This window comes from Rattus rattus, chromosome 4 (genome assembly GCF_011064425.1).
Source record: "Rattus rattus isolate New Zealand chromosome 4, Rrattus_CSIRO_v1, whole genome shotgun sequence".
Lineage (NCBI taxonomy): Eukaryota > Metazoa > Chordata > Mammalia > Rodentia > Muridae > Rattus > Rattus rattus.
The window spans coordinates 177,504,363-177,527,553 of record NC_046157.1 but is presented as its reverse complement, the minus strand read 5'-3'; the positions used below and the strand labels follow the sequence as shown (position 1 = coordinate 177,527,553).

General features: G+C 46.6%; 1 protein-coding gene across 2 annotated transcripts in view; it reads left to right on the top strand.

The window, feature by feature from the left end:
- Nucleotides 1–23,191, top strand: part of Arhgap28 (Rho GTPase activating protein 28) — a 164,577-nt gene that overhangs the window by 131,120 nt on the left and 10,266 nt on the right. The window contains exons 6-16 of one of the 2 annotated variants that reach the window (XM_032899643.1): nucleotides 631–715; nucleotides 3,012–3,154; nucleotides 4,056–4,221; nucleotides 4,324–4,415; nucleotides 6,255–6,332; nucleotides 11,403–11,565; nucleotides 14,554–14,636; nucleotides 15,692–15,889; nucleotides 16,521–16,634; nucleotides 20,655–20,711; nucleotides 22,793–22,917. In XM_032899643.1, the coding sequence (XP_032755534.1) occupies nucleotides 631–715; nucleotides 3,012–3,154; nucleotides 4,056–4,221; nucleotides 4,324–4,415; nucleotides 6,255–6,332; nucleotides 11,403–11,565; nucleotides 14,554–14,636; nucleotides 15,692–15,889; nucleotides 16,521–16,634; nucleotides 20,655–20,711; nucleotides 22,793–22,917 (1,304 nt within the window). The remainder of the gene's footprint in view (nucleotides 1–630; nucleotides 716–3,011; nucleotides 3,155–4,055; nucleotides 4,222–4,323; nucleotides 4,416–6,254; nucleotides 6,333–11,402; nucleotides 11,566–14,553; nucleotides 14,637–15,691; nucleotides 15,890–16,520; nucleotides 16,635–20,654; nucleotides 20,712–22,792; nucleotides 22,918–23,191) is intronic. The other variant, XM_032899644.1, reaches the window with a different exon arrangement.

The window sequence follows — 23,191 nt, the reverse complement described above, 5'->3', positions numbered from 1 at the left end:
AACTCACTTTGTAGACCAGCCTGGTCTGGAACTCAGTATTTAGACCACACTGGCCTAGAACCTGCTATATTGATCAGGCTGGTCTATAACTTCAGCTGGTGTCTTTTCCTCTTGTGTACTGGGATTACAGGCAGATACCCACCACACCTGGCATGATAGTTAACGTTTTTGTTAGTAGTTGTGATTCTGTATCTCACATTGAGAGAACTGATATGCTAACATTAGCACTATGACTGTAATTGGAACAATGTATCCAGATTAGCAGATGTAATTATCAAATACGTATCAACAAGCATTCTAGCTGCTACATTTTTGCAGAAGCAGCTTATGAATAAGAAGGTAGAGTTAGTTATGAATACTTCTACAGAGTTCCTTTGAGAAACTTGGGCAAGCCGCACCCATCTAAACCAACTGTGGAGACAACTGTGATCATTGCAAACCATTTGTGAGATGAGAACTATATTTGTGAAAAAACACACAGCTTACAGAACATAAATCTGACCGAGATGAACGGAGGGCTGGAGAGATGGCTCAGCTGTTGAAAGCTAGGTTTACAACCAAGAATTTAGAAGATTAAGGGTCACTGTATTTGTAATAAATGTTTTCTGCTCCTCTTTCCTTGCTTGGCAGTCAATACTTGAGGCTATCCCAGATATTCCCGTTCATACCAATGGATCTGCAGATACTGAGCAGTCGGTTCAGCGTGCGCTGAGTGGTAAGTGGCTGTCCCCTGGTGAGACTGTGCTGTCCCCTGGTGAGGCTGTGCTGTCCCCTGGTGAGACTGTGCTGTCCCCTGGTGAGACTGTGCTGTCCCCTGGTGAGACTGTGCTGTCCCCTGGTGAGACTGTGCTGTCCCCTGGTGAGACTGTGCTGCGCCTTCTCCCTTTGGATCTGCCATCCAGTGCAGTTAGCAGTTAATTTTGTTTTCAGTATTTAATGTAACACATCCACTTTTAACACAGACTGTGTTAACACCACGAATGTATACACAGTAGTTATGTGTAACACCATAACTGTATACATAGTACTTACGTCTAACACCATAAATGTGTACATAGTACTTGCCTCTGGTGATTCTTGAGTAGGGTACACAAGTATGGGTAATGTTTGATGGATACATTGTATACATATACTGGATAGTGTTTGTGTCAGGCTGAGCCTATCTAACTCCTAAGCATATCTTACCATGTACAACATTCTTTCTGATGAAGCTTTTAAGTTCCTTTCTTGCCAGTTTCTGAATCATGTAGCACGTGATTGTTGTGGTCGGTCACCATGCTTGGCAATGGTGCCTCAGAACGCTTTAGTTTTATCTAACTGTGCTCTGCTGCTGGTGCTCATGGCTCTCCCCATTTTCACTTTTATTCTGCATGATGTGTTATGATTCTGTTGCTTCCCGCACTCCCTCCCTCACCCACTTCAGACAGCCTATTTTGTCACCACAGACAGTGTTAACCCAGATAAATGGGAAGTGAAGCCTTCCTTCATTTCCAACAAGTATGGTAAGAGATTATCCCTGGGGCACTGGCCTTGACTTCTGCCTCTCCATAAGGACCATATATCCAGTGTTACAAGGAGGCTTCGAAGCTGCCTCATCCAAGGCTCCCAGTTACTGAGGGAGTAAGTGTGTGTTGAACTTGGGCAGCATCTGATGTACAGGCTATCAGTGCTGACTCTTCTCTGAACTTCTGACACTGGAGACACTCACAGTGGAATCCCCCTAGTCCAAGGCCGGGCCCCCGAGTCCATGCCTTCAGGATTCCTCTCTCTTGAGAAATGGCACATTCTCTCTTTGGAGAAGCACAGCTTCCACTTTCACCGTCCACATCCAACTGCAAAGAGGCGGTGATGAAAGCATCCCAGAATTGATCATGGCGATGGCTGCCCAGCTGTGACCTGCCACAGTCCATCGACTTCATCGAATTGCCTGATGTGCGAATTGTTTTTCAATGTTGCTAATACCGAAAATAAAATAAGCAGGAGGAGAGACTTGACAGAAAAGCTTTCCTGTCGGTCTGTTTACTTACCGCCCAGGCTCTGGTTGTGATCATAGCATCGGAGACAGACACCCACCCTTCTTGGTCGCTGCTCTCCAAAGGTTCTAGCCTTCCTTCCCCCGTGCACAGCACAAGCCTCTGCAGAAGTCAACCCTGACCCACCAACCCTCTGCCCCTTCCTAACTCCTCTGCAGCCCTTTGCTGAGCTCTAGCTCCTGTTCATACTCAAAACTGTAAGGCGTTCATTTATAAGCTCCCTCCCACCCCCAGATTTTAATGTTGACACAAGCAGCTCTCTTGTTAATCTTACTGATTAATTCTGCGTCCTGTCATTCTGATCTCCTTGACCTTTAGTCAGGGTTCTAAGGAGGCAGCAGAAATAAAAGGTGTTTGTAATCAAATGATTCTTTTACATTGCACGTAAAAACGTTTGGCAGGCAAAGGAACAAGATATCCTGTTGGACTCCTACTCTGAAGTCAGTTTCGTGTTGGACAGTTGGTTTGCACCAAGAAATCATTTGCCTTAATTCACAGCCTGGCTTGAGAAAGGCGGCTGTGGGACATTTCTGTCACGTGACCCAGTCAGGTGCTACTTAATGTGCGTCATGCGAATGCTAGGCTGGTATCAAATTATAGAAATGGAGAATAAGTTCTCTGCATACCCAGCGGTGGAGTTCACACTGGATAATCTTAAAAGTCAATTGTGCTTGTGAGAGTAGAGGGGAGTTTTTAACCTCAGAGGAACACAGAGATACATTCCAGACTTAGCCTCTAATCCTTCTAAACATTTATTACTCGTAAGAGCTTAAAATGTTAAAAATTGGATTGGACGGTTGTTTCGGACACTGGTAGACGTGTGTCCGTCGTGAAGGTCGGAGCAACACTGTGTCACTAGGGAGCCAGGCTCTGTGTCCCAGATCTCGGTACCCTAGCATACCTTGTAAATATTGGTAGTTGACTTTTCCGAGGATGGCTCAAGGGCGTATTGCATTTCTTGACTCTTGTTTCATTTAGATGATGATTATCTAGAGAAGAACATTCCACCAGAGGCTGAAGAGCTGTCCTTTGAGGTGTCTTACTCAGAAATGGTGACAGAGACCCCAGACAGAAATAAATGGAAGAAGTCAGACATTAAGAAAGAAGACTATGTCTTACCTGTGAGTAAAGCCTCTGCGGTCAGTCTGATAACTTCCCGACATGCCTTCTGTGTCGACCTGTGGACTGTTTTTTCTTTTCTGTATGTGTAAGGGAGCTGGGGAGGCCAGGCACCAGCACTGTGCGTCCTCTGGGATATGCCTTGATGTGTTGTTTTGAGTGTGTGCGCCTCACATAATCCTGATTTCAGAACAGTGGCGTTTAGAGGCCTTGTAAGAAGGCAGTTGCTGGGCCGTGGGGATGGCTCAGTGGGTGAAAGCACTTGCCAGGCAAGCACCATGACCCTCCAGCACCCACGCGAACATGCACATGGTAGAGCTCATCTGTAATTTCAGAGCTCCCTGCCGAGATGAGAGGAGGGGTTCAGAGGAGTTCAGGGTTCAGGTTCCCAGAGTTTATAAGCCAGCTAGTGTTACAATCTCAGCAGCCAACACTAAGGAGACCGAGTGTCAAGTAGGGTGAGAGGCAAGGACTGACTCTGACGCCTACATACCTGCTATGGCAAGCCCACCTACGCGTACACATAGAAATGTGTACATACACACAGCTTCTGACGTCCACACTCCTGTTATACGGCGAGCCTAACTATGCTTACACACAGAAATGTGCACATACACTCGAGCACAGATCTATGGAGAAAGAAGAGGAGGCTGCTGTCACAGCTGCGGTTGGGCCATGTCCACAACCATGACAGCTACTATATCTACCCTTCAGGGTGCTGTTTTGCCTCTAATTAGCATAGCCTTGCTCTATTCGTGTTCTTAAACCACTACTCACTCACTGTCTCTTTGGCCCAGGACTCTCTTCGTAGGTATTTAACCAATAGGTTTTGTTGTATAAATTTAGAGTGTCCTGATTTCATTTGATTAAAAAAAAAATGAACGCTTTCAATGTATCTTTTAGAAATTTATTGTTCAGAAAACGAGATTTGGGTTGACCGAGACAGGGGACCTGTCTGCCGAAGACATGAAGAAAATCCGCCATCTTTCTCTGATTGAGCTGACGGCCTTCTTCGATGCTTTCCGGATACAACTGAAGAGAAACAAGACTGAGAGAGTGAGAGGCCGAGGTAACTAAGAGGCCAGGCTGCCGTCCTCAGTGCCACCCTGGGACCCAAGGACATGTTCCTGACTCTCACGTTTTCTTCCTCCCTTGGTTCTTTTCACTGCAGACAATGGGATTTTCGGAGTGCCACTTACAGTCCTCCTGGACAATGACCGGAAGAAGGACCCTGCCGTGAAAGTTCCCCTTGTGTTACAAAAAGTGAGTCATGTGCCAAAGACCAGGGAGACAGTGAGCTCAGTGGGTGCTTTCTCTTAGAGTTAAAGATGGCCGAGCCCCCTTGAGGTCGGACCATTGCTTATCACAGAGGGCTGTGTGTCTTTGTCTCTGTGTGTGCCAGCACACATGTGTGTGAGCTCCTGAGGGGATGAGATGATATCAGATCCCTTGTGCTGACGTACAGGCAGAGGTGAGCCTCCCTCTGAAGATGCTGGCAATTGGACTCAGTGTCTGCTCTTAACCACTGAGCTGTCTCTCCTGCCCCACTACTCATTTACTGTTAAGTTGTGCGTTTTTAAATACGAGTTGCAACTGAACCATGCTTACCTAAGTCCGCATTTACTCAACAGTGCCTCCCGGTGGCACACTTAACACCCCAGGTCTTTATCACAGACCCTGCTGGATTTTAGTTTGTAAAGGATACATAAAACCCTGGCTGGGGAAGCAGACTTGATTTACCCACACGAACAGCTCTGCATCCTCCCTCTTCTCCTCATGGAAGTGGCTCTCGGGGCTTCATCCTGAGCTGCTTCCTCGAGTATTGTGATCAACTGGCCAGTGAAGGAGCAGGGAGGGTGCGGTGACAGCCAGAAGATGCTGGCACCTCTCTGTGCACAGGGGCCTTCTGTGGGGAAGGGCTGTGCCAATGGTGTCATACATATCCTGTGTCATCAGCATGGAGAGGCCCAAGGGGCAGTTTTTTTGTTTTGTTTTGTTTTATCTCCTTGCAAACTGGGGCAGAAAGGATGAGCTAATTTCAGAGGTAACACGGCGCATGCCTAGCCCAGAGTCCTTGAGCTCATGTGCCAAGCCCGGAGTCCTTGTCACTGTGCTGCCCTTCCTCCTCGGAAATTAAAGCACAAATGACGTGCTTTGTCCTAAATGTCAAGGATGGATTTGGAAAAATCAACTTTTAAAAAACCACGACAATTCAGCACAAGTTTATATGGCATAGGTGTAAAACCCAGCCCAGAACGTAGCAACAGCACTGATTGTGAGGTGCTTATAGATGCTAAGTGAACGGTGTAGACTCATATTACATCCTCAACTCAGCAACCAGCAGCCATTCTGACGGCTGTTGTCCTCTGCCTCACTTAAGGCAATCTGAGGCGCTGTCCCTCAGCCGCTACAAGACAAGAGCGTCTTCTTTCCCCATCCCTGAAGGAATCTGCGGTGTGCTGTTGCGGCTCCCTCCAACCTCCCTCATGCCTCAGCCTGCCTCAGAAGGGGGAAGAATAGGACAGGTCAGGGTTGAGAGAATAGCAGGGAAGGTCAACACTGCCACCACCATTATGTCTTCACCGCCATCAACACAGTCACCATCATCACCATTACTGCCATGAGCGTTTAAGAAAGTCCTTATTTAGTCTTCTAGAATTCCTTAAGTTCGTAGTCAGGTCCTTTGCAGCCAATGAGGATAGATTTGGGTGAGATTGAGCGCATGCAGGGTAGTGTGGTAGTAGACACACAGTGTGATTTAGCCTTTGATCCTAGTGGTTGATCTGCATAAGAGAAACGATAATCATGTTTGAAAGAGTCAGGCCAGAAGAAGATCACAGTAGATAAGAGGACATACCCAACAGCGTCCATGGGTAGGATTTGATGTGGAGAAGTTATAGCCCAGAACTAAATGGAGAATTCACTGGCTGGCAAGCCAGAGGCAGCGTTAACCTTGTTGAGTAGTCATTAGTGTTTCAGACATCACTCCTGTATCAGGTTCCTAGGCACAGTTAGCTGACTTCCAATTATTACCCTCACTATTCAGAATGTTTGTCACCCTACAGAGATAGTTCATTTGTGTAATTTATTGTTGATTTCTAGTTTTTTCAGAAAGTCGAGGAATCAGGTCTGGAATCGGAAGGAATCTTTCGACTGTCTGGATGTACTGCCAAAGTCAAGGTACTCAGTGCTCTCTCTCTTCCTAGATAAAGACACAAGCTGTCTCGGTCAGTGTTCAGCCGCTCAGGACCAGTGAAACATTTATAAAATAAACTATTTGTTTGGGGGCTTGCTTATAGTTTCAGAGGGTGAGTCTGTTGTCATCATGGCGGGGGGGGGCAGGGTGGAGACATGGCAAGACCATGAGAGCAGCAATTTGCTCCCATGCTGCAGCAAGTTGCTATGAGTTTCATCATGATCAGAAGGCAGACGGAATAAAAATAGGCTTAGCATGGGCTTTTGAAAACTCAAAGCCCACCTCCAGTGACACACTTCCTCCACCAAGACCACACCTCCTTCGTGAAGCCACACCCACTTTGTGTGGCCACACCCCCTTCATGAGGCCATACCCCCTTCATAAGGGCACACCTGCTCTGTGAGGCCACACCTATTTCACAAGACCACACCTACTTCGTGAAAGCCACACCTCCTTTATAAGGCCACACCTCCTTCGTAAGACCGCACCTCCTAACCCTTCTCTAACTGTGCCACTTTGTGAGGACTAAGCGTTCAAATATATGAGCCTATCGGGGACATTCTTACTTAAGCTACCACAACCCAGTTCCAGTGAGCATCAGAAATCTAGTCTTTGTGGCTGTCATTGTTCCTTCGATAGTATCGCTTGGCTTGCCGCAATACTCCTCGGTACTTCGGGTTATACGTTTCTTCCATGCTGCGATTCTTAGAACCTAGAATAGAGAACCATTTCCATCCAAACTGTTGCTCGTCTACACCTGGCCCTGTTTAGGGGATCAACCGTCTCGGCTTGCCAAGTTTCTTTGGCCTTTGGGAGTCTTTGAGAATATGGCCCGTTGGCTTTTACGTGCATTGCTAATTGCTCTCAGCTGAGACGCATTCTTAGGTTCTTCCTTGGGTCGGATTTCGTCTAAGAATCCATAGCAGTGCCTGTGACCACCAGAATACACACTCGGCTGCTCTGAAACCCAATTCCATTTATGGTAATGTCAGCATCTACATGAAACCCCAACGCAGCAGCAATGACTCCCTTTGCTCTGCCTTCTTAGACCCATACAGGCAAGCGCTACAGAAAAGCAAAGGGTCCTTAAAGAGAAAACTTTTTCTGGCAAGTTTCTAGTAAAATATCTTTGTGCTTCCTTTTGGGCACACACAATGAGGAGTCCATGACTACCTTTTGGTCACCCCAGTCTGCGGACACCCAGTGATGGGCCTTGAAAAGAACATGCATGTGGTAGTGAAGAAATGATTGTGATAAGCCAGTGAAAGAAAAGGCACAGGGGTAGGGAGGCATCCCTTCATTAATTCACTTAAGCACACATTTTGGGGCGTCTATTCCTATGAGAAGGCTCAAGGTAGAAATTTGGAAATATGGTAGCATTTTTTTTTTTTTTTTTTTTATTAACTTGAATATTTCTTATATACATTTGAGTGTTATTCCCTTTCCGGTTTCGGGCAAACATCCCCTCCCCCCCCCCCTTCTTTATGGGTGTTCCCCTCCCCCCAACAGTCTAGTTCACTGGGGGTTCAGTCTTAGCAGGACCCAGGGCTTCCCCTTCCACTGGTGCTCTTACTAGGATATTCATTGCTACCTATGAGGTCAGAGTCCAGGGTCAGTCCATGTATAGTCTTTAGGTAGTGGCTTAGTCCCTGGAAGCTCTGGTTGCTTGGCATTGTTGTACATATGGGGTCTCGAGCCCCTTCAAGCTCTTCCAGTTCTTTCTCTGATTCCTTCAATGGGGGTCCTATTCTCAGTTCAGTGGTTTGGTAGCATATTTCTTGAGTGGAAAGAAAAGTAGGCTGTGTCTATTGGCTCCTCCAGAGCAAAGGTGGATGGAGAAAGAGACAGTAGGACATGGGCTATGGTGCAAGCTTGTCACTTCCTCCCAACAGGGGGCCCCTACACTGGGCTAAATGGGGCAGCCTGGACCATCTGCCAGCTCAGCCACAGACTAGCACAGGGGCTGGGGCCTGACCAGCTGACAGGATCAGCCACCTGAACCTCTTATAAATGAATGTGGCCAAGTTCTCATTTGAGGGGATGTCTGAAGCTGGGCATGTTGGGAGTTATGACTCCATTCAGCGAGGAGCCAGTTAAATTCTAACACAGTTTCATTTGGAAGGCAGATAACTTCCCAGTGGCTCCTGAATTGAGTTTGTTTCCATTTCCCCGTGCAAGCCCCCGGGGAAAGCACGCAGTAATGGGGATGGAACGTGGCCTGCTTTGGTTGTCTGAAGTTATCAGCTGAGTCAGAGTCTCCAAAGAGAGCCGAAGAGTCTGGCTTTCCAACCAGAGTCAAACTCCGTACCTCTAAGTCCCTCTATATGCAAATCCACTGTGAAAAGATTCTTATGTGCCCCACGTTTGACTTTAGAGTGGAAGTTACCTTTCTTCATCTACCCTTTCTGTGAAAACTGCCAGCCAGAGGCTGATCACCCTTCAGCGTGTCCACAGACACAGACATTCCCAAACTGAATTTAGGGCAAAGTCTTTTTCCCTTATGGGGTTTGGTGTTGTGTCAGCCGGTTTATTCTGCCTCTTGTTAGTCCACAAATACAATCCAGATGTTTTCGTAGTTGTGGCTTCAGGAAAGCAAGCATGGAAGAAATCTGGGCCAGTGAGCAGAAACTGGGGAAATGCTGCGGTTAGAGAGACAGTGGTCGTGATACATTGCCCAGGACTTCACATCTCCTTTATTCAGTCAAACCTTCAGTACCTGTGCTTGTCAAGTTTTCTACTTTGCTTTTCTCATCCTTGAAGTACATTTCCTACAGAACAAGCTTGGGGGGAAGGCAGTTTTTAAAAAGCCATCCTAATTATTCTTGATTCGAGCCAAGTAAATGACAGCAGCCATGTGAGGGATGCTGATATTGAATGGTCCAGCCTTGGCTTTGCGTTCTACATGATTAGTGGGCCTGACAGGGACTCAGGCCTGAGATGAAGCTGCTCACCTAGAGCCAAACGAGAGCATTGTTGCAAAGCCAGCTCCCAAATTTGAGGCCCACAGATCATTTGGAACCAATTTAATGCTTTGGAATGCTCAGTGATTTTCTTTTCAAAACATCGCCGAAATTTGAGCCAAACGCTGGGGACATGTTTTATGGAAGAAGGCAGACTGTTCGATGTGTAAGCTCTCCTCTCCCCTGCCGCCCGCTCCGAGTTTGGCTGTAGATGCTTTGGAGTTACGTTACCTTGTGTGTTGGTTTCCCTTCTGGACCTGGTAGCTTCAGGCTGGGTCTTTGCTTTATTAGTGAAGATGCTTCAGAAATCGATGTAAACTTGTTTTTGCTCCAAGGAGACTTAAGGACAGGGCTTTGATCTGCCTGTGCTCTCCTTAAGGGTAAACAAAAAATAGGTTTTGATTGATTGATTGATTGATTGATTGATTGATTGATTAGCTGGTTGTCTGGTTGACTGACTGGTTGGCTGGTTGGCTGGCTGGCTGATTGGCTGGTTGGTTGGTTGATTGGCTGATTGGTTGGTTAGTTGGTTGGTTGGTTGGTTGGTTGGTTGGTTGGTTGGTTGGTTGGTTGGTTGGTAGGTGGGCTGGCTGGTAGATTGGTTTGGTGGATTGGTTTGTTGGTTGGTTGGTTGGTTTGTTGGTTGGTTGGTTGGTTGGTTGTTTGGTTGGTTGGTTGGTTGGTTGGATGGTTGTTGGTGGTTGGATGGTTTGTTAGTTAGTAGGTTGGTTGGTTGGTTAGTTGGTTAGTTGGTTGGTTGGTTGGTTGGTAGGTGGACTGGCTGGTGGATTGTTTGGTGGATTGGTTGGTTGGTTGATAGGTTGGTTGGTTGATAGGTTGGTTGGTTGATAGGTTGGTTGGTTGGTTGTCTGTTGGGTTTTTTGAGACATAATCTCACCATTTGAACCCAGGCTGGCTGCATACTTAATCAGTATCCTGCCTTGGCACCCAACTCAGCAAGCTTGACACAGATCTCAGTTTCGCAGCCTCTGGAAGCCATGGAAGTGCTTGTGTCTGGCATGTTAGTGAACTGCTCTTGATGGGAGATGAACAAAATGGCTGTCCCTTCTCAAGGCTAAAAGTAGGCTTCTCAGAAGAATGAGACAGAGGCTCTAAAAAGCGCAAGGCTACTGGAGTCTCATCTAAGTATCTCTTTAGAGCAGTGAGTATCAGTGACGGAGGTGATTCCAACTGCTATTGTTTGAGGTAACCCTCACATTCAAAGGCATGGTAAAAAAAAAAATGAGTTTGACCACAGTAAAGAAGTTTAAAGAATGGTTCCCACTGATAAACAATGAACCAATAATACAGACTTCTTCAAGTAGGAACTTAATGTGAGTGGAACTTATGGAGAGAGGCCTGGTGCTTTAACACAAGCTGTTTGCATAGTGTATTGGAGCAAAGGGACAGGCAGGCATACCAACATGTGGAAGACGTGTGTGTGAGCGTGTGTGTGTGAGCATGTGAGAGTGTGTGAGCGTGTGTGTGTGTGTGAGTGTGTGTGTGTGTGTGTGCGTGTGTGTGTGTGTGTGTGTGTGTCTGTGTGTCTGTGTGTCTGTGTGTCTGTGTGTCTGTGTGTTGGCAGACAGCCACCATACCCATTCCAGGAAAGTCATTATTGTGCCTGCAGTGAAGTCAGAGTTACTTTATTGGGGCATCTCTCATTCCACATGTGAAAGAGCGGGAGGCATATGCTCACGGCCTGACTTAGCAACAGAAGAGAGGACGCAGCAAGATTATGATGAAAGGAAAATGGCAGTTTTGCCAAAACTGAGCAAAGAATTTATCATTTGGGGGCTGTGCTATCCCACCAAAACCACAGAAGTGAAGCTACGACTCAGTAAAGAGGTTTTATATCTGCAGAATCAGCCAATTGTTTCAAAATTATGACTATTTTTCAGGATAGCTCTGGAAATGCTCTTAAAAATTAATTCACAAACAGGCTTTCCAGTTCAGTCTGGTGGAAAGGTTAAGGTTAGCAGGTGTTAACTTTAGCTGTCAAGTTGCAGACAAAAAGAATTTGTGTAGTGGTGGTGGGAAAGAGGCCCTGCCGTTCGGCCTCCCTGAGTACTGACCAACTGCTTTGCTTTGCAGCAGTACCGTGAAGAACTGGATGCCAGGTTCAACACTGATAAGTTCAAATGGGACAAAATGTGTCACAGAGAAGCTGCGGTCATGTTGAAAGCATTCTTCAGAGAACTGCCCACCTCTCTCTTCCCCATTGAATATATCCCCGCCTTCATCTCTCTGATGGAAAGTAAGTGAAGAAGTTAAATAGCATTAAATACACTCAGACATGAGGTGACACAGCGTGGGAGGTGTGGGGTGCACCGTGAAGTGCGGTTGGTTACACTGTGCTGACTGCTGGCGTCTGTGGGACCCGGGGGTGAAAGGCCATTTATGGTGGTCCTGGGTTTGCATCTCTAAATCAGATTGTTGTTCTTAACTTTCTAATTTGCTGAGGAAGAAACCTTTTGGTTCTTTTAAGGATAGTTTTTTTTTCAATTTTTAAGGTAATTTTCTCAGTTCTGGAATTTCCAGTTGATGCCTTTCAATAGTTTAATTCACCTGTTGGCAGGCCCTGTCTCCCCATTCATTGTACGTACTTGCTTTTGCCTTCACACTGTTTGCGTACTTTGAGAACTGCTTTAAAACCTTGTCCACTAGTTCCAGCCCCTGTGTCATCTCATGATCTGGGTCTTCTCCAGAGTGGGTGAACACTCTTCCTCCTTTCCTGCCTGCGTGTAGTTAGTTTAGATTCTGTTCTGGATGACATGTTCGGCTGCGGTGTTTAAATAGGTCATTTGCTTGGTAAGACCAAAGCTGCCACCAATCATCAGTACAGTGACTCAGCATTTGTGTGTGTGTGTATTTGTGTCCGTGTGAGTGTTTGCTGTGTGTGTGTGAGTGTGTGTGAGTGTGTATCCATGTGTGAGTGTGTGAGGAGTGTACGAGTATGTATGTGTGTGTGAGTGTGTATGTATTTGTGTGTATATGTGGGTATGTGAGTATATGAGTGTATGTGTGTATGTATTTGTGAGTGCATATGTGTGAGTGTGTGTCTTTGAGTGTGTGAGGAGTGTATGAATGTGTATGTGAGTGTGTGTGAATATGTATGTATTTGTGAGTGTGTGTGTGTGTATATGACTGAGTGCTGTGTGTGTGAGTGTATGAGTGTGTGTTGTGTGTCTTTTTGTGTGAATGTGGGTGAGTGTATAAGTGTGTATTTGTGTCTGAGTGTGTGAGAGTGTATGAATGTGTAAGTGTATGTCTAAGTATGTGTGTGAGAGTAACTGTGTATAGGTGTGAGTGTATGTTTTTCAGTGTATGAGTGTGTGTGTGTGTGTGTGTGTGTGTGTGTGTTGGAACTATCTTCTTCATACTACATGGAATTCAGAGGGCACAGAGTACTTACCACTCATGTGCAGTTACTTCCTCTTTTTGGTCTTGGCCTCCAACTTGCTGGTTCAGTTAAAGGACTAGGTGGTTTGTCAGACAGGAGAGAGAAAGCTCTGTGCTAGGAGGCATTAAATAAATTAGCCACAAACTGTTAATGAGACAGTGTATGGCCGAGCTCCATCAGTAAAATGAAAATGGAACATTTGCCAAATCAGTTTTAATTGAGACAAGGACATCGTAATTCTCTGAAATGGAAAGAGCTCCCACACCTGCACTCCTGCACGGCTACACAGCTACATAGCTACATGCCTATATGTCTGCACGCCTGCATGCCTATATGCCTGCATGCCTGCACGCCTGCATGCCTACACGCCTACATGCCTGCATGCCTACACGCCTGCATGCCTACATGCCTACATGCCTGCATGCCTACATGCCTGCACACCTACACGCCTGCACACCTGCATGCCTGTATACCTGCATGCCTACACGCCTGCACACCTGCATACCTGCATGCCTACACGCCTACACACCTACACGCCTGCATGCCTACATGCCTACATGCCTGCACACCTGCACACCTGCACAGCTACACAGCTACACAGCTACATGCCTATATGTCTGCATGCCTACACGCCTGCACTCCTGCATGACTACACGCCTGCACACCTACACGCCTGCATGCCTATATGCCTGCACACCTACACGCCTGCACTCGTGCATGCCTGCACACCTACACTTGCACCCGCATCTCTTGTCTTTCACTCTGAGATGTTCTGGGATTGATCACACCTGAGACAAGGCTCTCCAATTCTAGAGAATGTCTCATCTGAGCGTGATACTGGATATGTTCTTCTAGGTCCTGGTATTTATACATTACAAGCTCACATCAGTGCATGTTAGCCTTTACAACATTAACACACACACACACACACACACACACACACACACACACACACACACGCTGCTGCAGTAGGTTCTCACTTGAGGTTTTCCTTACTATGCTGCTCAGTGCTTTTACCAACAACCTATGGTCTCCAGCCAGATCGTGAAGGGTCGTAAAGGTAGCCTCCAGCTTGAGAACTCCCCGGACTCCAGATCCCATGCTTCTGCAGACACTCTTCACCAGGAGATTGTTTGGAAGTGCGGAAGGCACTTTAAATTTTCAGCATGGATGGCTGTACATTATCCTGCGTGGATGGACTCCCTGAGGGTGAAGCCAGCCCTCTGGCGCCATCTTGTGTCATTAGGGAATAACATTCTCAACAGCCTCTAAAACTAACCACCTCCCAGATGTCCGTGAGACAGGGAATAAGTAGCACTGGTCATATAAGCAATGTGCCCACGTGCACAGCGATGAATTTTGGGTACTGATTTGAATGTCATGTACGTGTGCAATCCTCATGCCAGCCCCGCATATGGGCAAAACGGGTGAATGCCTTAGCACTAAGTGCAGGGTGCGAACCTAGCTCTAGGACATATGTCCTTAGTGGCCTCGGGCTGCCATGTCCTTGAGCGCAATGCTTACTTGCTCTTGAGTTGAGCTTTGTCCTCTGTTTCATAGAGTAAGGTGAGGTCTGTGGGAAAAGGAAACTGTCCTGTAAACCTGTAATGATTTAAAGGATCTTTTTGGCTCCCTGCCCGTAAACCGGCATCATGGGATTGAAAGGGAGGTGACAGACTGGGGCTCTTGTCCAAATGAACAAATTAACGTTGTTGATCTCAAAAGCTGGGTCCTTCCCACTAAGCTGTCAGGGCCCTCCTGTGCAACCAGATGTTCGCACGATGGCTGTCAGAACGCATCAGGGTGGCGTCAAGCGTGTGATTATTTCTGTCTTCTTGTTAGGAGGACCTGACATCAAAGTGCAGTTTCAAGCCTTACACCTCATGGTCATGGCCCTGCCTGACGCCAACAGGGACACAGCCCAGGTAAGTGGGGCTCACCTGGGGGAAGCAGAAGTGTGACAGCTCACGGAGCCTTCTGCATGGTGCAGCCCCCACTGCCTTGCATACTCCCCATCATGTTGCCGTGAGGCAGACACGAAGGATGGAGATTCTAGAACTCTTTTGAACATCAACAGATCGTGAACAGACAGACAGACAGACAGACACACCAAGTGGTAGAATCCAGACTTGAGAAAGTGAAGAGCTTCCCTCTGGGCTCTTCAGCCTCTTGGTGAAGTGCCAAAGGTTCTCTCGTAAGGGTCTGCACCTTGGGAGTTTAGCGCACTTTGAAAATTACCAAGTTTCCTTTCCTTTTCTTTTAATGCTTACAAAAGCTGCACGTAAATATCTGCTGTTCCAGGTGAAGATTTTATAATTAACAAAAAGCAGTCAAAAGAGCCAGGCATTGTGGCGCATGCAAGTATTGCCAGCACTTAGGAAGCTGAGGCAGGGGGATCACAAGTTGGAGGCCAGTGTGAACAACAAAACAAGCACAGGAACAACTTCAGAAAGGCGATAGGTCTAAAGTCATGCTTTGAGACATTCGCCTGCCTTTGCTCTTGGGCTGAGGGAGGAGAGACTCCTGTTGCTTAAATTTTTTTTTTTCCTCAAGGAAACAGTAAATTGCTATTGACAGCAGGGCTTTCAATTGAGGGCGTTTTTACATAAAGAATTATTTTCCTTCCTGCACGGCAAAATTGCATTTATTTTGTTTGAACTGCAGTGTTTTCCTCTCCCTGGTTGATGTTTAATTTCAATATTTGTCAAACTTGTTTAGGATTAAAAAGAAAGTCTATTATCTGCAGACTCCATAGTAATATGCCCGTAAGAAGGGAATTACTTCATAAAGCAGACAGCTGAATTAACTGCTCATGTTTCCTCCTCTAAGCAATTTAAGGGGAGGTAGGACACGTTTGCTCACCGTTGCCTTTGGGCACCTTCCTAGCAACACAGTGAAGGCTGTAGGGTGTGTGGTCACCGTCGGAGAAGCCCGTCAGTGGTTCACAGGGCTGTGACGCGGTTCTCCTGTCTCCTGTTAGGCTCTGATGACATTCTTCAATAAAGTGATCGCCAACGAATCCAAGAACCGCATGAGCCTGTGGAACATCTCCACGGTGATGGCGCCCAACCTGTTCTTCAGCAGAAGCAAGCACTCCGACTATGAGGAACTGCTGGTGGCCAACACTGCAGCCCACATCATCCGCCTGATGCTGACGTACCAGAAGATTCTGTGGAAGGTGAGTAAGGGTCCGAGGGCTGTCCAGTGTCCCTGTGAAAGACACCAGCTGCAGGGAGATGTGAGAGCTCTCTGGAGTAAGTGACTCTTGGAGACAGAAAGAGGCAGAGATGTGAGACAAACGATTCACGGTTGCTTGTGGCGTCCACGTACAGTCAGCCTTCCCCATCCATGGGTTCCTCAGCTCTGGATTTGATCAAGCATAACTCCGAAGAGCATCCCAAAATTGTTTATAGGTACCAAACTTTCTTGTCACCAGTCCCTAAAAAGCATAATAAAGTAGTGCCTTACACCGCATGTGCATTAGAACAGACATTGTGAATCATTGAAAGTTGACTTTAAGTATAGAGGAAGACCCATGCAGGTTATGTGCAAACGCTATACCATGGTTGAGCATCCAAGGGTTTGAGAATCCAAAGGGTTCCTAGAACCAGCTCCCCTTGGAGACCAAGGGACAGCAGGACACTCTTTAGACATGTTCGAAGCATGTTTAAATCCCTCCTCATTTTTCCAATCTCAGGGACAAATGTCACAGCTCTGGGTTCCAGGACAATGAGCGCTGAAGTGACAATTCCATATCCAAAGGCTGAACCTACTGGGTGCTTCCACTGAAGGGTCTCTTCTTTCTCCAGGTCCCATCTTTCTTGATCACCCAAGTAAGAAGGATGAATGAAGCCACCATGCTGTTGAAGAAGCAGCTCCCAAGTATGAGGAAGCTACTCAGGAGAAAGACCCTAGAGCGGGAGGTGAGAGCATCGGTGGGGCAACGGGTAGATCCACAGCAGGACTGGCAGGTCACCCGTCTCGGCTTTCATTCCTCAAAGGAGGGTGCCACTCAGACACCACACAGATATCGTGGAAAGTCCCAACAAACAGAGCACCATGGTCTCTCTGTCGTGTGGAGTTACATGCTTTGGGGTCAGAGTCCCTGAAATGTCACTCTCACGAAGACTGTTTGGTGCTCTGCAAATGACTTATTAGAACGCCCTTTCCGTGGTCTACACGAAGGCAGATTGTCAGCCTTGGATGTGAAGTGTCCCCCAAGGTTCCAAAGAACACTTGGTCCTTGGCTGGTGGCCGTTTGGGAAGGTCGTGGAACTTTTAGGAGGTGGAGCCCACTTACAGGAAGTGGGTCACCGAGGTGGGGTCCTGAGGGTTTATTTCCCGTTCTCACCTCCTCTCTGCTCTGAGTGGAGGCTGCACTATAAGCTGCCAGGCCCCTGCTGCTGCTGTCCCGCCCTGCCCTTTCTGCCATGGTGCATGCATACCTGTGGAGCCATAAGCCAGAATGAGCCCCTTCTGCCTTCAGCTGGTTCAGTCAGGGTGTTCTACTGCAGCAGCAAGAACGTACCTGGGACGGTATATCAAATAAGCAGGGAAAAGAGATTTCTTTGGTGATCAAAAAATGCAATAGATACTTCTCAATTTTTTTAAAAAAGAACATTAAACTCATAGCACTCCCAGAGATTTCGTATCGAGCACACTTATTTATGTGGGGGTAGACATGGAAGTGTTTTTCAAAATAATTACCTTGCTTTAATTAAATGTGGGGGTGGCCGTGCAATCCAGGCATTGATTTTTATGCAACTCTGAGAGTGCCAAAGCTTGCCATTGAGGGGATAAGGGATCTAAGTGCCACGAATACTCAGGAGTAGGCAAGATCGAGAGACCAGCTTTGGGGACAGTGAGCCAGGGCCACGGGTACAAGAGTGATACAGATAGCGGTGCCAGTGTGAATTTGTGCATAACAGTGAAGGAGGTGAGTTCTAAGCTCCCTCTTGAAGAGAGAAAAGACAATCATGGGAGACTGGAAGAAAGGGTGCAGTGTTTGCCAAGGCAGGGAGGTCAGAGACGAGTACTCATTGATAAACTCAAAATCACAACTAATGTCTGTATTCCACTTATTGATTACATGAAAAATGATGCCTTCCTGAAGAAAACCAACCTGTTTTTTTCCCTCTGTGCTGGGATCAAACTCAGGACCTTGCCTTGCTAGGCAGCTGGACTGTCACTCCAGGACAAGCTAACTGCTCAGCACAACCAGTGGGTCAGTTAATTTGACGGATTTTTCAGCCTAAGTCCAACATTCGGACTTTGTCAGAGACAGTTCCTTTAGAAACTATTGAAGCAGCTTTGTTCAATACTTAGGATAGATAGAGCTGGTCTTTTTTGACTGGGTAGTAACTTTATTAAAGAATAGACATTCTGAATGTTACAATATTACCAGTGTGGCCACCTTAGAAATAGATCATGGGGCTTGGGCCAGAGCTCAGTGGTAGAGAGCTTGTCTCTTACTTAGGAGGACTTAAGTTTAATCTTCCAAACCAACCTACACACACAAGCATATGCACAGGCACACACATACACATATATAAGCACATACACATATGCACATGCAAGCACATATAAACACATACAAATGCATGTACACATATACACACATAAGCACATACACACACAAATACAGCACACACAAGTGCACAGACATACATATACCAGCACATACACATTTGCACACATACATGCACATACACCAGCAAACACATATAAGCACACACACACATGTACACACACAACATACAAATACATACATGCACACACACTTACATACATGCATGCACAGGCGTAACAAAGCAACGGAGCCTCCCCTCTAGCTTGCCTTCCTGCTGTTCACATGTGTAATCTAGCCTGCATGTGTGGACAGCCCTCTGACTCCTAAGGAATGTGTGCGCTCCAGCCTTTTCAGTGATGTAGTGTTCCCTACCTCTTACCTATTGTAGACAGTAACCGTGCACATACTAGAAACATCCCTAGCATTGTGCCTGAAGCTCTGTTAAGTTCCAAGACAGGTAACATGCAGCCGGGACATTTGAGCCAGATAGATCACAAGTAGTTGGATTCTTGGAGAACGAACGGCATTCTGCTCCCTTAGGACCTACGTCCAGGACATGGGCAGTGACAGGCATCAGGATAGGGAGTAGGCTGTTAGTCTTCAGACATAGGCTCCTCCAGATCTGAGGAACCAGGACAGGGATGTGGAAGTGAAAACACGCTCTGAGGTCAGGGGAGGGTTGTGAAGTGGCAGTCACTGTGAGCTACATGCTCAGGTCAGGGTTGGCTTGGTTACATTCTGAGACCGTGTCTCCAAAAAATAAATAAAAGTAAAAAATAATAATAATAATAAAAAAAACAGCAACAGTAAAATACCACCCAGTCTGCCGGTCTTAGGAAGGTGGGGTCAGTTTCCTCCACTCACAGCCTGCTGCAGCCTGCTGATCTCAAAAGGGTGCAGTGGAATCCACCCTGGTGCTTTCCTTGGCTGCACTGTTAGTGTCCAGAGGTCTGACAGGTTGATAGTGATGGTTTGTGGGCTTGTACGCTTGTCATTTTCACTCTGGGAGGGTTTAAAGGCAAAAGAATGGCACAGTTATAAGAGCCCAGTGCAGTTAGAAGGGCCTGGCCCAACTCACCGCCTGCTTGGAGCCCCAGTGTCCCTATCACACAGATTCCAGGACAGACCATGGTGTTCATTCCGCAGACAGGTCATTGGAGTGGACTCTCACAGTGTCTGCACACCACGTCATAAACTCTGCTTACAAACTACAGTGCTGTAGGAATGCTGGTTATCTTAATGCCTTGATGGTCTACAGAACACCAGGCTGTACATTCTCCAGACGTAAGCACCTAAAGACAAAACATTTCCATTCCATTATGCCACACCTTCGTGCGTAATCTTGATCACAAGCCATCAACCATCAAATTACAAATGCTGGGAAGTGAGGCGTCTCAGGTGCTTTCTGCCTGGCCCTGAGAACCTGCGTTCAATCCCTGGGACCTACATGGTAGAAGAGAACTGACCCCACAAGCTGTCCTCTGACCTGCACAAACATATACACCCCCCAAGAAGTAAATAAATAAATACAATCAAACTTTGGAAAGGCTGTAAGATAAAATTTAGTCACTGCTAACTTCCATCCTGGAGAAAACGGTAGCACCCAGAGCAGGGCATCCACTGAAGCTCACACGTGTGTGCATGCCAGATCCTCTCTGCTCATGCAACAAACATGAATGTGCCCAATCCTCTGTATGGATCGGCTCTGCCTGTGGACACTGGAAATATCCATAAGTCACTGCTACTTTGGTTCTGAGCATGTGTAGACCCTTTCTGTGTCAACTTTTCTCTCCGCAGTACCTAGCGTAAGGTAGGATAATCCAGCTGAACACGGCAAAGCATTTCAGGAGGACGTGCGTGGTTGAGGTGTACCTGGGTCATGTTCTACAAGGCTCTGCTTGAGGACCAGTGGGCTCTGGCGTGTGTGGGTTTTAGAATCAATGCTCTGCCAATCCCAGTGGTGACTACATGCACTCCCCCTACCTCACGTGACTGGCTGCTTCCGGGAAACACTGTCTCTTGTCCTGCTTCAGAGGCTTAAGAGGCAGTAGCCTGTACTCCATCGTAGTGCCCCCAACCCCCTGTGCTTCTTCTCTGTATTCCTCTACAGATGTGCAATAGCTTCGTTAGGCCAGATCACTGAACCCTGCCCCGTAGCATCCGATTTGTTCTCCGTGATTTGAGTTTCAGTGACTAAACTAGCATGTGTGTCACTGTTTTAAAATTGATGTATGTTCAAAGTTGAATTTATAAATGAGGACTTGTGGGGTCAAAGTGCATAAGCACCATATCATTTGATAAATGCCCAAGCATTTCCCACAAGGACTGTGGGATTCTCGGAGTCAATCTGAAAGATGAAATGTGTTTTCTTTAGGTTTCAAACCCCAAGACCTCAAAGGTACCACAAAAATCACCTTCCTCAAGAAGAATGGTAAGTTTTTTTTTTTTTGAGTGTGTGTGTGTGTGTGTGTGTGTGTGTGTGTGTGTGTGTGTGTGTGTGTGTGTGTGTGTGAAAAGAGAGAAAGAGAGAGATACATGAGAGAGAAATGTGTGAAAGAGACTGTGTGAGAGAACATGAGTATGTATGTTTCTGAGTGTGTGCATGTGTGAATGTATGAATGTGTATGTGAGTATGTGTTTGTATATATGTGTTTGTGTGAGGGTTATGTGGGTGCATGTTTGAGTATGTGTATGTGTGAGTGTTTATTTATGTGTGTGTTTGTGTGAGGATGTGTGAAGGTGACTATGGGGGGGTTGAGTGTGCATATGTGTGTGATGTATGTGAATGTCTGAATGTGAGTGTGTGTGTGTTTTGTGTGAGTGTTTGAGTATTTGTGTTTGAGTGTGTGTGTGTGTTTTTGTATGTGTGCCTGTGTTTGAGTATTTGTGTTTGAGTGTGTGTGTGTGTGTGTGTTTGTATGTGTGCCTGTGTTTGAGTATTTGTGTTTGAGTGTGTGTGTGTGTGTTTGTAGGTGTGCCTGTGTGTGTGTGTGTGTGTGTGTGTGTGTGTGATGCTGGATATGAACAGGAAGACTTCTATCATTCTTTCCATTTTTCATCTTTGAGATGGTCTCACCATGTAGCCAAGGCTAGCCTTAAACTGACAGCTATCTCACCTCTGAACTGAATATGAAGATGATAGGCTTGTGCCACCATGCCCAGCCCCCATAGCTCCCCACTCCCACTATATTCTTGTCTGATGTGGGTCTTAATCTGTGCTTCAAGCTTGCTCCTTCCGGTCTGCACCTGAAGCAATGATACAGGAACGTTAGCTGATGGTTCAGGTGCACAGTTACACGTCCTATATACAAGGTACCAAGGCATCAAAATTATAAGAGGTGTGAGCTTGTTCTGTTAGGAGGCACAATAATGTGTGAGTATGAACTGATGTTACAGAGACATCTGGGGAGCTCAGACGAGAAGCTCCTGAGATGGTAGAAACAATATTTTAGGAATGTGGCCTTGACTGCAGTAAGCTGTGGTCTCTGTCCAAGCTCCCCCAACTCAATTCCCTCCACGTGACCAACTACCTTAGTTCTTGGTGATGATATTAGAGAGGAAGAAGTGTAAGGACTGGCCCAGTGTTACACACTGTGCTCCTACAACTACCACAACAATGTACCACAGAGGGGATGTGTACCACAGAGGGGATGGCCGAGACAGGAGAGGCCTATGCTCTTCGGATTTTGGAGCTTAAAATCGAAGTGAAAATGTTAGTCAGTTGGTTACTTCTGAGAGCTGTGAGGGAAAGATCTACTCCGGGATCCTCTGCTAGCCTTTGGTGATGCCAACCGTCCTTGGCCGATGATTCGCTCTACTGTCGTCTTCCTATGGTGTTCTCACTGCGTGCCCCCTCCGGTCTCCACCATTGCCTTCCCACAGTGCCCTGTGTGCTTGTCCTTTCTGGTCTCCACCGCTGTCTGCCTGTGGTGTCCTCGCTGAGTCCTCTGTCTCTCCTCCACTCCTTAGGACCCAGCTCTTATCAGAGTAAGATATTTAGGGTTGATTACATCATCACTAATTACTAATTTACTAATACTCTTTAGTATTTGAGTCTATTTCCAAATCAGGTCACATTTTCTGAGGTTCTGAGGTTAATAGATATGTACACATAAAGATACTGATAAGTATCATTAGGTTTATATATACATTCAATAAAGATATTATATATATTTCATTATACATAAGTGTGTGTATATTTTAAATTAAGGTTCCGAGGATATTGTTCAATAAAGGTACTGATAAATAGCCTCCAATATTTGTCGGAATCCACATTTTCTTCCCTGTGGTCCCCAGGCATTTGAGAGATGCCACATGTGCAGCGGGAGTAGAGTCCCAGGTCAGTGTGGTGGTTGGTCCTCTGGTAAAGAAGGAAGGCGAGCTCTAGTCTGGCTGAGTATTGGTCCTGTGTGCTCCTTCTTCTGCAAGTTCCTGATTTCCACCTCCCGAGTGCAGTCACCGACCTGACATTCACCCTAGATTGACTGAGTTTTGCTCCTTCCTCCCTGACAGTCTGATGTGCCAGAAGGTGTCATAAGGGTCCACGCTCCACTTCTGTCCAAAGTGTCCATGGCCATTCAGCTCAACAGTCAGACCAAAGCCAAAGATATCCTGGCGAAGTTTCAGTATGAGAACAGGTAAGTGCACCAGTGTGCAGGCCACGCCTGCAGATGGGCGTGTACCAGGTGGGCCACCCACACTCCTGCAGCTGTTGCCTTGCAGGTTTACGTGTGGATTCCACGGGTTAAGATGGGAGGATGGTCAGACAACAGGATTATCACCAACAGGCCAGGTTCTAAAGGTGTTGGAGCTACGGGATTCTTTTACTAAGATTTATTTTGATCTTGAATATATGCATACATGTGTCTGCCTTGTATGAAGGTACCCGCAGAGGCCCAGTTGTGAGCCACT